This window comes from Lynx canadensis, chromosome D1 (assembly GCF_007474595.2).
Source record: "Lynx canadensis isolate LIC74 chromosome D1, mLynCan4.pri.v2, whole genome shotgun sequence".
In the NCBI taxonomy this organism is placed as follows: Eukaryota; Metazoa; Chordata; class Mammalia; order Carnivora; family Felidae; genus Lynx; species Lynx canadensis.
In genome coordinates this window covers 81,650,751-81,666,846 of record NC_044312.2, presented here as the reverse complement: position 1 = coordinate 81,666,846, position 16,096 = coordinate 81,650,751, and the positions used below count along the sequence as shown (strand labels likewise).

The window sequence follows — 16,096 nt, the reverse complement described above, 5'->3', positions numbered from 1 at the left end:
TCCTTATTTTTCTCTAGACTGTCAATAATTTTGTATTTCATATTAAATGTATTCAAATTATTTGATTTATGATGAGGGTCTAAATTTTTTTCTTATACAGCCAATTTTCTCAGCATCATTAATCTAATATTATCCACTGGTTGTTAATATTTCAGTGATGATAATATACAATATAAGACTCTTTCATCTATAAGGATTTGTTTAAGAATATCATATACTTATTTTCATTAAGTTATTTACCAGTTGTAGGACAATACCATCTTGTCTTATACTCTAGCTTTATAGTGTTTTACTTATCTGCTAGAGCAACTCCTGTCACTTTTCTTTTAGTTTAAAATTTAAAAATTTTTCAATTGTAACTTTCCTTTTTTTTCTACAAAAACAAACTTTAGGTAATACATGTTTATATATTCTTCATATTAACTTTAAAATACTTCAGTGCACATTATGGAGCTGCACCTCTATCCCAATGGGATTGCATTAAATCTGAAAATATTTGGGGGAAGAATTGACATCTTTGTAAGCTTTCTACCTAGCAATAGTATTTTTCTATAATGGTATCATATTTTCTACCCTGGATGTTAATTACACTTATGTCTTCCTCCTTCAGCTTTTCTCTTCCTCTCACTTCTTCTCATTTCCCTTTTTCTTCTTTTCTTCTTTCATTGATATTATGAACGGGATGCTTTTTCCATAGTATCTTCTAAACTGTTCATTATGAATGTGGAACACCTTCAACTTTTCATTTATTTTGTTTTGCATCTGGTCATTTATCCAACTCTTGTTGGTTCTTAAAATTCTAATTGGTTTTCTAGTAAGTGTCTGAAAATATCGATTGTTTTATCTACTTACTCTTAAATGTTCTTCTAATTTGGATTTTTTGTTTTCCGTATACTTTACTTTTTCTCGTATTTTTGTAATTTTGTTCTTTTCCTCTCCACAAAGCAAATTTCTTAACAATAATGATTTTAATTCTGTAACTGTGCTTCACTCCTTATATTTTATAATTATTGTGTAATTATATAAATTCAATCTTACAGTAAAACTTAATTTTTTTGCAGTCCAGTCCATCATCTTTAAAGATAATGAGAATAATTTTAGAATTCCAAAATGTCTTTATTGATCAAACTTGGTTTCTAGTGTTGTTGTGAGCTTCCTTATTTTTCTATCTTATTGAGAAGTTGGAAAAGATTGCATTGAAAGTTGTTAGCCTGATTTCATTTTAAGAGTGAGTTCCTGATATTAAATATCATGTATATCATTTACTAAACCTGAAATAAAATAACAATAACAATAATAATAATAATAGAAAATTCATGGTACTTTCGATGTACCAGGCACTACACTATTGGATGCATTATTTATGTGTAGTCCCTTCCTCACATTCCTAGAATGTGAGATCTTTGGGGCAGGAATCACATTCTGACTTCATAGCACTGGCACTGGTAAAGTGCCTGACATATGGTCAGTACTCCATAAAAGTGAATTAATAATCATGTTGGGAACTGAGCTAGATATTTGGATGAGAGATCATTTCAAACAGAATAAACAAAATCATTTTCTGTCCGTTTCTGTCACTGTGTCTGGGTCTATGTCTCCAACTCTTTGTCTCTTTATCCCTCGCCTATTTAGTTTAAGGGTTATAATGGGAATTGAATGTAATTTTAAGACGATCTTTAAACAAAGATGTATAAAAACAGTTGTTTTTTAAAAGGTGGTTAAAAGAACTCATCATCTTAAAAAGATTAGTAAGACCCATATGCTACTTCACTCCTCAAGCTCCCATGGTACTGAGGCCCTGCATGAGATGCTTCAAAGGAGAGGTACTCTGATAGCCCTGGTAGGTCTCCCACATAGATGTGTAAACAAATAATCATTATGCAATATACAAAGGGCCATAAAGATGACATGAATAAAGCACTAAAGGAAAACATTAGAAAAAACATTCCAGATTTGCAAACGCTGTGAAGTAAAATGTATAGATACTTTAGCTGTCTTAAAAATGAAGAGCTCTCTGAATCCCAGAAAGGTTAGTGATTTCTTCAGCTGATTGTTGATGAGTGGTCAAACTGGAATTTCTTCCCACTAATTTGGTCTGGATTAGTCCAGACCAGTGTCTTTTCCAGATTTTCATGTTGCATCCACATGGTAACTTTCTTCCTGAATCCTGGAGAGAAAACACCTGGAGGCCAGATTCCAGCTCATTTTGCCTGACTGGGAACAAAGTCTCCCCCCTTACCCTCTTGGGGCTTGTGATGGCTGAGTGGCAAGGACAGTTCTCACCGAGTTCCCTTCCAGAATGGCTTCCCTCAGAGACAGTCCTGGGCAGGAGATCAAGAAATTCCTCAAAGCCAGTTTGGATGATTGTCACGGGTTTTGTTTTCTTTCTTTCAGGTCTCTTGTTTGGCGTAATGTGTACCTCCATGGCCGTGGCTGCATCTCTCATGGGAGGTGTTGTGCAGGTAATGAAAACAAGAAAAGACACCTTTGATTTCCTAGCAACTTTTGCCCACTTTCTGTGCTAAGGTTTTGCCTATTCCTCCAAGTGCCATATGCTGAGACTCTGATACCAGTTCCGAATGAAATATGCATGTAAAATTTCAACCAAAATAGCTTTCAGAAGGGGAAACTTTTAAAAGCTAGTAATGGAAGTCAGTTATGGTTCACTGCCCTTTTAAAATCCAGATCTGAGCATGTATGATCCTGAAATAAAAGCAGTAATGATAATTATCATCACAATAATCATAATAACAACTGTTATAAATGGAGCATTTACTATGTTCTAGGTACACAATCCCAAATGTTGTACCACATTTAACTTTTATCCCTTCCCTCAGGGTGGTATGATTAATATACTAACTTTACAGATGAAGAAACTAAGAAATAGAGAAGAAGTGATTGTCCCAGAGTCACATAAGTAAGGAGTGGGGAGCTGGCCCATGAGCCCACCTCTATCTGTTATCTAGGGTGAACTGCCTCTCGTACATCCAATTCCCCTTTCCATAAAAAGAAGGTAAGGAGTCCCTAGGACAATATGGTTCAGCATCTTCATTTTGTAGATAATTACAGAAAAGAGTGACAATATCCTGCTCAGGTTTTCACAGCTAGTCAGTGTCTCAGCGAGGTTTATGGTCCAAGTCTCCTGAGCCACCCCTCTTCCCTCTGCAAATCAGCCACCTTGGAAGCAACAGTAGATTAGCCCATCTTCAGATTCTACTTCAGCCCTCTATATCCCCCTTGTATTTTTGAGTAATTTCTTTTTTTACTGTTTATTTATTTATTTTGAAAGAAAGAGAGCATGAGCAGGAGTGGGGCAGAGAGAGAGAGGGAGAGAAAGAATCCTAGGAAGGCTCCATGCCTACTGTGGAGCCTGACTCAAGGCTCGATCCCATGACCATGAGCTCATGACCTGAGCCAAAGTCAAGAGTCGGGCACTTAACCGACTAAGCCACCTGGGGACCCCATGTTTGCATAATTTCAACATCCTTTGTACTATCTTGGAACAGCATAGCTTTTCAATAAATGTTGCTTCAGCAAAGAAATGAATAAGGGTGCGTGAATAGCAATCACTGATTTTTACAGAACACATCTTAGTTTGCAGAGCTGTGCATCTGACTTGATCCTTCTAATGACTACTTATGAAGAATCCTTTCTTTCTATTTTGAGATCCAGGGAGTAAGTCAGGGAGATTGAGGGATACAATAGCTCAGTTGTCTACATAAGAAGCTGTAGGATTGGAAACCCAGTGTCCCCTCTGGTAAGCTAGGTACTTACTGTTTTATCACAGATGCTTGATAACCTCTTCCTAGTTTTTGGAGCACTTTGTTATTTGCTCATTCACACAGCAGCACTGGTAGGTTTAGTGACATCAGCAGCATCTCTTATCAGTTTACTTCCATGCATTCATAGGGACCACATGTAGAAGTCAGCTCTGAGGCCTTGTGCCCCACTGCTTTCTCCCTTTTACCCAAACATTATTTACTATTAGGGAAGTATCATCATGTTGAATTTAGCAAGAATTTCAATCACTAAATTGTTCTTTTTCAGAAACGTTTGCATTTTAATCTTATTTCCAATTGAGGTAGGAAGGGCTCTAGAATACACAAAGACCTACAAGACTGGTCTAAAACAGAGCTCACAATAAAGCAGGGATGATTGTAAATCATGCTCTCATCTGCTTGTCGTTATTTAGATGGATATGCTTGGCCCACTTTCTTGATTGTTTAAAATGTATGCCCCACAGTTCACACAGTTGAGGAGAGGCTGGTTGGCAAGAAATGCAAACTCTGATCTCTTGTTTCCTAGGAGAGATATTGTTCATAGGGTGTCCCTCTCATTTCTCTAAATACGTCTGATTTAACAGGTGCAGAAAGTCAACTATAATTCCCCTATTTAATTTTCCAAACAGCTTTGCTAGATTGAACATAATGGGACAACATTCCTATTCAGGTTTTACACATGGGAAGATTGAAGCCCAAGTTTCACAGACATAAGGGATAGAGGCAGGTTCAATTCATGTTCACAAAGGCATGCCATACTCATGGTGTGTGTGTGTGGATGGTGCTAGGAGTGGGCAGCCTGAATCTTCTTCAGCAAAGGCCCTTTTACTTAGGACGTTATAAAGTGTGTTCTGGAGACCTTCATTCTGTGAAATGCTCTAAGAAAGCAAATTTCCAATGTCAAGGACATTTGGGAAATGCTGCACACTCTGTGCCCCTCTCAGAAATCCACAGCCACATTAGCACATTGAACACCCCAGGAAGTCCTAAAATAAAGAAACCTATTTTTTAAAGTTTTTTTTTAAGTAATGTCTACACCCAACAGGGGGCTCAGACTCATGACCTTGAGCTCAAGAGTTGAACATTCTTCCAAGCCAGCCAGGTACCCCCAGGTTTTCTTTAAAATGTGACCGTAGACCATATATAGGGAGGCAGAGGGTACAGGGGGTGGTGGTGGTGGCAGAAACAGGGGGAGGGGGCAGGTAAAGGCAGCAAAGGTCACATGTTAACTAGTGATTTGCAGAGCTCACTTTCGGAAAGGCCGTTCTATCCCTTATGCTTCTATCTTAATGACTCTCATCTAGTTCTGCTAAGGGCTGTAATGAGTTCCAAGCATGTTCTTATCTCCACTTAAGAAAAGTGCCTCGTAGGTCTCCAAACAGTCCAACAATCAAATGACATGCCTCAGGAGCCAGAGAGCTCACTAACAGGGTAGGTAACAACAATTAAAGGAGGTAATAATAATAGTGGATACCACTTGAAACTAATATAACACTGTATGTTAACTAAGTGGAATTAAAATTAAAACTTAAGAAAAAGAGAAAGGAAAAAATAATAGTAGATAGCATTTGGGGGGTACCCATTATGTGCTGTGGAGTGCTTAGTCATGATTCTGACCTTTCTCGGATTACACGTTGAATGCTCACAGGAAAACCCAGGAAGCAGGCATGGATTCCCACTTGAAATGAGAAAGATAAGGCACAGTAAAGCAACCCCCAGCCCAAAGCACATCCTTTTATTCATCACCCCCAGTTTGCAGGAGCAATTTATGTGAGATTTGCCCACTGAGGAGAAAGCTATTGGGTGAGATTTAAGTCTTCCCCCAATTGAACCCGCTTAAGAACAACAACAAAAACAAAGATAAAAATTAAGATTAGTTTAGTACTGTAGGTTATAGAAATGCATATATTCAAAAGCCAGAAACTCTTGGATTTTTTTTTCTTTTTATCATGTGATGAACTTTTTATACAGAAGCATATTGGCTGATGACTTTATGAGATTGTTAATGTATTTTCCTCCACTAGAAGGGTTAAACACCTTTCCTAACTTATTGATTCTCTTATTTAATAGCTAGTAAATTATCTTCCAAATTCACCAACCAGCGCAATTATGAATTCACGTTATCAATCAGCAAAGGAAATGTCAAGAATATTAAATTAAGTATTGACTTTGGGGAAGAATATCGACTTTAATCTTCTCTGCCTCTATCTTGTCAAAGATCTATCTGTGGCATTGACTTCATAAAAAATTAAACTGGAAAAACAAACATAACAATGCATTGCCCCTCATCTTTCTAGAGAAAAGAATTCACATTACAGCTGGAGGGGATTTGATGGCCTCTTGGTTCTATCTATCTTTCATAAAAAAAACACTCCGAAATAGAATGTATCTGAATTAATAACAGAACGTTCACAAATTAGAGTTATGAGAGGCAGGATCAAAGTTAGAATCCAAATATTCTGACTATTAGTGATGGAATCTTTCAGGAACATTTTTTCCCTTAAACAAAATGAGCCATTATGAGAGTCTGTGTTCTTGACATTTTTTTTCTGTAGACTGCCTTTAGGAGAGAAAAGGTGGGTTTTATGGCCAAAAAAGCTAGCTTAAATCTCTTAAATCTTACCTCTCCCATTTGCTAAATGAAATTATATTTTTAATATGTTTTCTGTCAGTGCAGTTTTCTCATCTATAAAATTCAGTTAGTGATATCTACTGAACAGGGTAATTGTGAAGATGAAATGAAGTCATTATTCTGGAGTGTCATCTTAACTACCTGATACATAGGCGGTGCCTGACAAACATTAAGATACACATAGTATCTTTATAGAGCATCTTAATCTCAGCTGTTGACCTAAGAACCCTACCGATGCATTGAAAGAGAAAAAGGAATGCCTGGGTGGCTCAGTCAGTTAAGTGTCCGACTTCGACTCAGGTCATGATCTCACGGTTTGTGAGTTCGAGTCCCATATTGGGCTCTGTGCTGACAGCTCAGAGCCTGGAGCCTGCTTCGGATTCTGTGTCTCCCTCTCTCTCTGCCCCTCTCCTGCTTGTGCTCTGTCTCTCAAAAATAAATAAACATTAAAAAAAATTTTAATTAAAAAAAAGAAAGAAAAAGAAAGGCTGCACTGCAGGATAGCTGTGTGTGTGTGTGTGTGCATGTGTGCATGTACGTACACATGTTCACACATGCTGGCACTCTCCCATGCTTGTTCACTTGCATGCAGATCAATGAGTGTATGTCCAAGACTCTTGGAAGACCATGGCACAAAGCTACAGGCCAACAGCAGATTAGTTTCATGAAAGCCCCTTGCCAAGTCAGTGGGCTCAATAACTTAGAGTCTAAGACATGTGGAAATGCATTTGTCAAACTCCCTCAATCTACAAAGAAAATGGAGCCCTTAAAAATGGAATATGAGATACGGAGCTATGGAATGTCCAGTGGCCTCCCCACCATGTCCCAACTTAATGTTCAACATCTGGATGGGATGGTGGGAGTGGGGTAATGTATTATTATCAAAATGATAGAATTGTTAAAACAAGATTAGAATAGGTGATCAGTTGTGTAAGGCATGAAACATAAGGTATAAATACATTTATTTGGTACATTATAAAAAGAAGTGGTTTTTTTTGACAAGATAGAAAATGTATACAAATCAATGAGACCACCTTAAGGGAAAACTACTTCTATCAAATCCAAATTACCTGTGTGTATGTATACACACACACACACACACACACACACAAATGTATGTATTTTTATTATTTTATACAATGCTTATCATTGAGCCCAGAAGGGAGAAATGACTTCCAGAAAGCATGCAAGTAATGAGTGGTACCAGCAGGACTAGGGCTAAATTTTATCCTGGGTCTGAGAGAGTGATCCCAGGTGGCCGTGGATTCAGGGGAGTGGGCAAGTTTTTGAGATCTGTCTTGCTCCACAGGCTGCCCTCAGCATCCACGGCATGTGCGGGGGACCAATGCTGGGTCTGTTCTCTCTGGGAATCCTGTTCCCTTTTGTGAACTGGAAGGTAAGGTTCCTGCATGTCTCTCCATGATTCCCAGCTAAAACTTCATGAAGCCCAGACAACTTCTCTCTTTTCTCACTTCTCTTTGGAAAGGCCATCTCTCTGGGCTGGGAAAAAAAAAATGGTGGCTTTTTTTCCATGGTGGAACTAAACAGAAACCAAGCCCTCCTTTCTCTGACTTCAGTGAAGCCTTTTAAGAAGCTGAAAACAAGGAAAGTAAAAGGAGCACATGAAGTACTGGATGTCATGACATCAAAGTTGACTCTAGGGTTTGAAATGTTCTCCCTAAATTTAGGGTGCATATAATGAAATGTAAAAGATATATTGAATTTGGGAATAATTTAGGTTAAAGACAACTTTGAAAACCTAAAAAAAAAGCTTTGTAAATTTCTTTTTTTTCCCTCCATTTTACTTAGAATTATAGCAAATTTAACTAACTTAATTAACAAATTTAAGAAGAGAGTAAACAAACCTGGTGTATCTGATAGGTAGATGTTCTTGGTTTTGCTTGTTTACAAGCTAATAGTATATTAAGTAAATGTTGGTTGGATCACTTTATAGTAAATATACATCAAAATGAACATTTATTTGAAAAAATAATATAATACTCTTTAAAACAGTTTAAAAATCATAATTTTCTCAATGTAGCAAAATTATCTTTTCACTTATTGCCATTCATACGCTTATATGCATATATTTTTTAGAGTCCTTAGACTACAAAAAACCTGACTCTGCATATTTTTAAATATACTTTAGGGTTCTCAATGAAGCCTGAGTCACATGATATGTATAATTAGGTGACTGCAGCTATCTGACCCTTCTTGGCCTCTATTCTAGATAAATCTTATGGACATAGGCAAAGAGCATGGATAGGCAGGGAGCATTTGGGAATTTGTAGTGTTTCCCTTACAGTCTTATTTGTTTTAATTTACTTTTCTGATATTGAGGTTGACAAGGATAGGTATGTTTTGGAGAGATAGTATGAGGGAAGGCAATATGACCATGAAAAAACTAATAATGAGCTACAGAATATCTTAGTCATTCTACACATTAACTTGTTATCTATGTTAGTGAACTGTGGTTCTTCCATTTAGCCCAGAAAACCACCTTGCTCTAGGTAGAGGGAGGTAAACATTACAAATTTGGGTCACCTCCCCCCATCATTGGCCATGGCTGATCCTACTAATCAGTCATGACTCTCTCCACAAAATAGGGATGAAGCCCCAGAACCCTTTCAGCATGGCTTTCTAGACAGCTACCACAAATCTCTGAGGGTTGAACTTCTTGTTGAAATCCATTCACCCTTCACTGTTAGGCCAGGGGTCAGCAAACTACATCCCTCAAGCCAAATCTAACCAGCGTCCAGATTTTGGTATGGCCTGCAAGCTTAAAATGGTTTTCACATTTTTAAATTATTGGAAAAAAATTAAAAGAAGAAAAAAATTTCATGACCCATAAATATATGAAATTCACATTTCAGTGCCCAAAAATAATTTTATCGGTTATAACCACTCCCTTTTGTTTACATAATGTGTACGTCCGTTTTTGTACTATCGGGCAGAAACTGAGTAGTTGTGACAGACATTGGATGGCCCACAAAGTCTAAAATATTTACTAACTGGCTATTTGTAATAGAAATTTGTAGACTTCTGGTCTAGACCAAGGCATAAGTATTCAAGTCACACACATTGCTTTAGTTTCCCCAAACAATAATGAAGAAAACATTCTGGTCCTGTTATCAAAAAGTCTTTCCCTGAATAAACAGAGAAACTACCAACTTATTCTCTCTCACATAGAAGGCTCAACTATCTAATGGAGGCTGGGAGGATTCAGATTTTATTTTCCAGTGGCCCTGATCACTGCTAGACTGCTCTTTCTCTTTTATAGGAGAAATGACTCTGTCACTCATTGATTTTCACTGTTTATCTATCAAGAAGCATAACCCTTAAATGACAAGGCTAGTAAATATGCTTGCTAATATTTAGACCCAAACAAAAAGCTCCAAGCTTGTGAGTCAGGGACTCTGCTAGAATCACTTGGAAAGAGATATGGGAGAAAGAATTTCTACATAATAGCTTATAGTGGCTGTCAATGAAAAATGACATTGTCTCCATTTTCTGAGGTTTTCCCAGGCTTCTGAAATTCTTCTACCAGGAACTGAGGTCTTAATAGGCTTTCCACAAGTTTTGAAATATAATTGATATATGGCACTGTATAAATATAAGAAGTACAGAATAGTGAATTGACTTACATATTTGTGAAATAATTACATTGAGTTTAGCATCATCTCATATGGACAAAAAAAATATTTTTTTCCTTGTGATGAGAATTCTTAGGATGTACTCTCTTAACAATTTCTATATATACCAGACAGGGATGTTAACTATAGTCATCATGTTGTATGTCTCTTGACGGATTAAATGGTAAGAACAAGCTAAACGGAGGGAAAAAAAAGTTCCTGCTAGAAATCTAAAAATCGTAACCGTTAAAGCAGTCCCCTGTGTTTTCATTTAAGGAACAAGTTACTCCTAAATAAGACTGCATTGTGGGAGTTGGAAGAAAAGCAGTTTGGGTGTGCTGTTTCCAGCACATGTGGCCAAGACTTAGGGTGGTCAGTAAGAATCTCTGAGGCATGGACTCCTCATCTCTTTTTTCTTTCAACAGCTTTGTCAAATCTCTCACTAACGTTTTCTTTCCCTTCATCAAGGGTGCACTGGGTGGCCTTCTGACTGGAATCACCTTGTCATTTTGGGTGGCCATTGGGGCCTTTATCTACCCTGCACCAGACTCCAAGACATGGCCCTTGCCTTTATCAACAGACCAGTGTGTCCCATCAAATGTGACACTATCACCACCTACAGAGCTATCCAGCCGGTATGTGGAACTTAAAGATGATGTTCAATCCCAGGCAGTGGGTAACCAGGTTTGAGGAAGAGGCATTCTCCAGGGATAAGTCTGATGAGCCCGGTCTTGCTTTCCTGTGAGAGTCCTTCTGGGCAGTGCCCAGCACTGATGAGTGCCATGAAGGGGTGTTGAATATTCTGAATATCCATTCCTCTGCATCCCAGGTTCACAAGAGTGAACTCAGCAAAAGAATTAATTGGAATTATGAGTTCAAAATAAGAAAAGTAGTGTGTGTGTGTGTGGGGGGGAAATAGATGGGTGGGTATGAAGATCAAGGTTCGTGACCTTGAAAGAGTAAAGGACCTGAGTAGAATGGTTGTGGACACAGGGTTGGGAGCACTGCTGTGAACTTGCAGCTTCTAGGTCAAACTAAATGGGGCCTAACAAAGGATTTATCTTCTATTTCTGGCCGGAATAGGTAATTTAAGACACCAAAATGCAGGAGATAACATGGTATAGGGAGAACATCATGGCCTTTGAAATCAGAAATGCCTAGGTTTGGATGTGGGTTTTATCATTTATCCACTCTGTCTCTGCATAAGTTAATAACTTGTTACTTCGTGAATTCTCAAGAGACTTTGAAAGAAAAATGAGGGAAATAATATTTACTTTGCTTGTGCTTTGAGAGGATTAAGTAAGAAAGGATAAATACAGCCTGTAGCACTGTACCTGACTTTAATAAATGCACTTTCTCACACTCTCATTGTTTATAGAAACAAATCTAAGAATTTTGGATAGCTCCGTAACTCTATCAGGTGGAAAAACTATTATGGGCTGCACTGGGATGAAGTAGGTAGAGCCACATCCTAGGACTGTGCTCCTGAGTATGTGGTCCTGCCTACATAGTCTATGAGCACTCCATTATCTTGCTTCCATTTGCTTCTGAATTTCATTTAGTTTAGAAGCATTCCTTTCCATAACTCTTACAAACACATAATAACCTATTATAGTTCCTAGGTCCACCATATTCCCTCCCTCCTGCCTGTGCTTCTTCTATCCTCTTTTTTTGGAGTGCTAGATCCTGGCCCTAGCTACCTTCCTTCCTTGAATAGCTACTAACTAGTCTTTAAAAACAAGTTCAGGTATTGTCTCACACACAAGCCTGGGTCTGATACTCTTTTCAAATGCTCACAGAATTCTTTGTTCCTAATTCGAGGTGCTACCCTTCCACTTTATGATTGTCCGTTAGCTCCTATATGTAGACTTTGCAGCTCACTCATCTTCTTATCTCCAATATCTGCCACAATTCTTGGCACTAAATCTTGGCTTAATAAATGTCTAAAGAGTGAATAATACAAAAGAAATGGAAAGCACAGTCCTCATTGTACTTCTTATAGTTTAGTGCATACATTACTAATAATGCAAGGATGAGTTGGATTGAGTGCAATGTAGAGCCCAGTTAGTCTACAATTGATTCTTTAAAAAAATAACCAAATGGCAAAAAATTAAAGTGTTGGAATTTTGAGAAATGCCAAGCCCTTCAATGAACCTTCAGTAGTCCTCTAAGTCATTGTGGATCATAACATCGGAACTCATGGAACTGTTGACACATGCTGTTGTCATCCACAGACCTGCAATCGCTGACACCTGGTATTCGCTCTCCTACCTTTACTACAGTGCAGTGGGCTGCTTAGGATGCATTGCTGCTGGGATAATCATCAGCTTCATAACAGGTTGGTTACATGGATTCTTCTCTTTGGGGCCAAGGAAGACATGGGCTAGCCTCATGCATTGGTGGGCTAGATGGATGTCTTACTGGTGTGATTTTGGATCCACTGCAAGAAACCCTTCTTCCCAAAGATATGCTTACTCTCTTGAAGCTCATATGCAAAAGCATTCTCCTGATTATCATATATATATGATTATTAATATATATATATATAAAACATCTATTTTAAAACGTTCCCCATACATTACAGGAAAAAGAAATGGTGCTTCAACACATGGCCCCCAGAAGCAGTAAGAAATCCTTTGTAATATAACAATCAGTAGTAAAGCAGTAAGAAAATCCTTTGTAATGTAACAATCAGTAGGAAAGGTTAAATATTAAGAGTTCTTTCCTCCTTCATCTCAGTAAGAGACTGGAGTTTCTCTCATAACCACCTTCTATCTCACGGGTGAGCCTTAACTAACATACTAGATGGAGGTCTTTCTCAAATTCACTCAAAGTTGCTTTACAACTGGTGACATTTCAAGCGCAAACTCTTTTTTTTCCCAGGGGGGAAACCTCTTCATCCGCAGGAAATAGTCTCATCCCTTTTGAGCTTCTCCTTTCTCATTAATTATGCTGTTATAGGCTCGTAGTTTCTGTTGACAAAAGTGGTTTCCACCAGAAGGGGACGATGTTTTTCAGTGCCTGTTTCCTAAGGTCTTGCTCATTAAACGGATTATACATGCTCTTGATTGAGGGCAAATATAGAGCCTCACACTTGAGTTCTATTTTCATTTGTAACCTTCTTATCCATGAGAACTGCAGCCCTAAATTTTGGCTTTTTGTTTACTATCTCCCAAAGCCTTCCCCCGCAACCAAGAATAGAACTAAATTTAAATCCATATGAAGTAAAACCAATGTTACACTATATATTAACTAACTAGAATTTAAACAAAAACTTGAAACAAACAAAAAATCCATGTGAAGTATAGAACTCTTTTTTCTTAGTAAGGCTCAGCTTCTTCCCTTAGACATAAAGTATCTATCTTATTTGAGAACTCTTTTGTGGTACATTAAGAGACAAAAGTTTTCTTTGCTTGAAACCCTGGGAATAGTTGGGTTCAGGATTAAATATTTCTTATTCAGGCTGCCCTTGGCTAGAAGTTTGAAGTTATATGATTCTCTTTTTCACTGCCCACTCATACACATACACTAAGGAAAATGGAGTGTTTCAGGCTTTAAGATCACATATGTTTAATTTCTTGTTTTGTCATTTACTAAACCATAGAAAAATTTATTATTTCCTTACTTATGAAAGGAGAATCACAATATCTATTTTATAAAGATTAGATATATTTTATAGTCTACATAAAATATGCCTAGTACATAGAAGGCATTCACTAATAAGCAAATACTATTATTAAGAGGAGTACAATTTATTTGTTTGAATGTCTTCTGACAGTGACATAATGCCGGGGAATATATCACTTAAACTTCAATTTGAAGCTTTAGGAATCTACATTTTTTTATCTCTAGAAATAAATTTGAGAAAAAAAGCTTATAGACTGGCACAGTGTCTGGAACAGAGGAGGGATGGGATCAAGGTTGTAACCATCACTCTGCTACCCCATTTAGGGACATTTAGACTAAATTGGCTGCTGAATTAATGACTACCATTGAATGAGATAGGGTATTTGTGAATAATTATCATGATACCAAAATTTACAAAAGTTCTAGGCAGGAAATATTGTCATCCTTTAAAGCTTGGTTCAAATATCAATTTGACTTATTCCACAGCAGGATTTGAAGGAATGGGACGTTGGACAGGTGTGTTTTAAAGATTGCAAAGAAGGTGTCAGGAAAGTCTAGACTTGTTGAAGGGAATGCCAGAGTATTGCTTATTCAGGACACTGGGGTGGCAGGAAGAAGAAACAGTAAACATAATCTTTTTAATTTTACAAATATTGACTGATGGCTTCTAATATATCTGATTTGAGTGAAAAACCAAGAGTTTTCCTAAAGGAAGAAATTATGATTCCTGCTATCCCCTCTGTTGACCTACAAAGGGTAAGAATAGAGTTTTCCATAATCCATCTTTAAAATAAGTATGGTGTCTCTGTTTAACCCTATAGCTGTGAATTTGCCTGACCTGACAGTTTGTGGATATTTAAAAATCTATCCTCCTACTCACTTTGAGCAGTTACCAATCTCTATTAATCAGTCAGGCCTATTTCCATTCTTATACTAAGAAGTGACCTACTTAGTAAGTATACCATACTTAAATCTTTATAGAAGACCTAGAAATGTGCAATCACCTAATCCATCTGTCCTTTCATTAATAGGTTATCAAAGTGGCAAGGATATTCAACCACTGCTAATTAGACCAGTTTGCAATTTATTTTGCTTTTGGTCTAAGAAATACAAAAGACTGTGCTGGTGTGGTGTTCAGCATGACAGTGGGACTGAGCAGGTAAGCTGATGTTTGAGCTTCTGAAAAACACACATGAGCTCACAAGGATTCCCTTGTTGCCCAATTAAACCATCTACAAAGGTGGGTGTGAGAAAGGAAGGCAATGAATATTACAATCTGAATCTAGTATCAGCTTCAGTTAACCTCAGCTGATTAGCTTTTGAGCATATAAATATGTTGACAGGTAAATGTACCTTTGGGGTGAATTGTTGGCATTGCAAGTAGTCAGTTTCCAAAAGCCCTTTTACCCCTTCTGAGGGTGAATTCTAGGAAAAGTATAAAAATGAACAGTAGAAAAGGAATAAAACAGGGGGCACAATCTAGTATCATGGTGAAAAGCATAGACTTTAGAGTCAGCCCTGGATGTAGTCCTGGTTCCATGTCTTACTTGCCTTGGGTAAATTGTTTAACCTCTTTCAACTCAGTTTATATCTGAAAACTGGGAGGAGAGCATACAGTGCCATCTGGACACAAACATCTCTAGCTCCATGAAGTGCAAATATAGAGTCAGATTGACTGGGAGAACTTCTTAGAGAAGCAGCAGGATGCCCAACTCCCCTTATCCCACTGAGAATTGTTTAGACTAGAGACACCATCCAAGTGTCATTAAGCTCCTATCAGCCAAAGGCCACCAGCAACAGCCTGTGTTCAGACCAAATCTAACTTATTGACTTGATGCAGCCTGGGGGGTGGGTGGGAGGTCGCTCCAGGGAAAGCAGGCAATGTCACCCTTAACAAGAGGGATGCTGGGCACGTTTTTTGTAAGGTTTGGGTTCCCACTGTAGGATTCTAACAGGAGTCTAAGTTGGAATGAAAACAAAGCTGTCTAGGGTCCATTTGGTAAGAGAGTAATCCCTCAGAGTTATTACAGCATTTGACAACAGCTGGACCTTGGGAGATGTAACGTTTCCTGTTAAGTTTGCAAATGGTCTTATCTATGTCAATCATCTCTGCCTCATTAAGTGTAAGAGTGTATATATTTTTTTCTTAGTTATGGGTTATTGACTTTCTTTCAGGCCCACACATATCATACTTTCAGTACTCTAGAAGACAGACTCTTTACCTATATCACATCACCAAAGTGGTCAGTTGTTCTCCTTCCCCAAAACACCATATTAATATGGATGTGAAGTAAAACTGAGTTTAATAATTACTGAAGAAAGGAGAGCACCGTCTTGAGAGGCATTCAGAATGCGAAGACACTCTATTTTGCTGAGAAAGCAGCTGATCAAGCAGTTCATTGTTTGGTAAATGGGTTTGGAGGAAG

The 16,096-nt window shown here is 37.8% G+C and overlaps 1 protein-coding gene across 2 annotated transcripts in view; it reads left to right on the top strand.

Moving 5' to 3' along the window:
- SLC5A12 (solute carrier family 5 member 12) overlaps positions 1-16,096 on the top strand; it is a 49,011-nt gene that overhangs the window by 31,769 nt on the left and 1,146 nt on the right. The window contains exons 10-14 of one of the 2 annotated variants that reach the window (XM_030332014.1): positions 2,395-2,462; positions 7,721-7,807; positions 10,512-10,678; positions 12,278-12,381; positions 14,702-14,829. In XM_030332014.1, the coding sequence (XP_030187874.1) occupies positions 2,395-2,462; positions 7,721-7,807; positions 10,512-10,678; positions 12,278-12,381; positions 14,702-14,829 (554 nt within the window). Of the gene's footprint in view, positions 1-2,394; positions 2,463-7,720; positions 7,808-7,897; positions 8,074-10,511; positions 10,679-12,277; positions 12,382-14,701; positions 14,830-16,096 lie in introns of those variants that run through there. The other variant, XM_030332016.1, reaches the window with a different exon arrangement.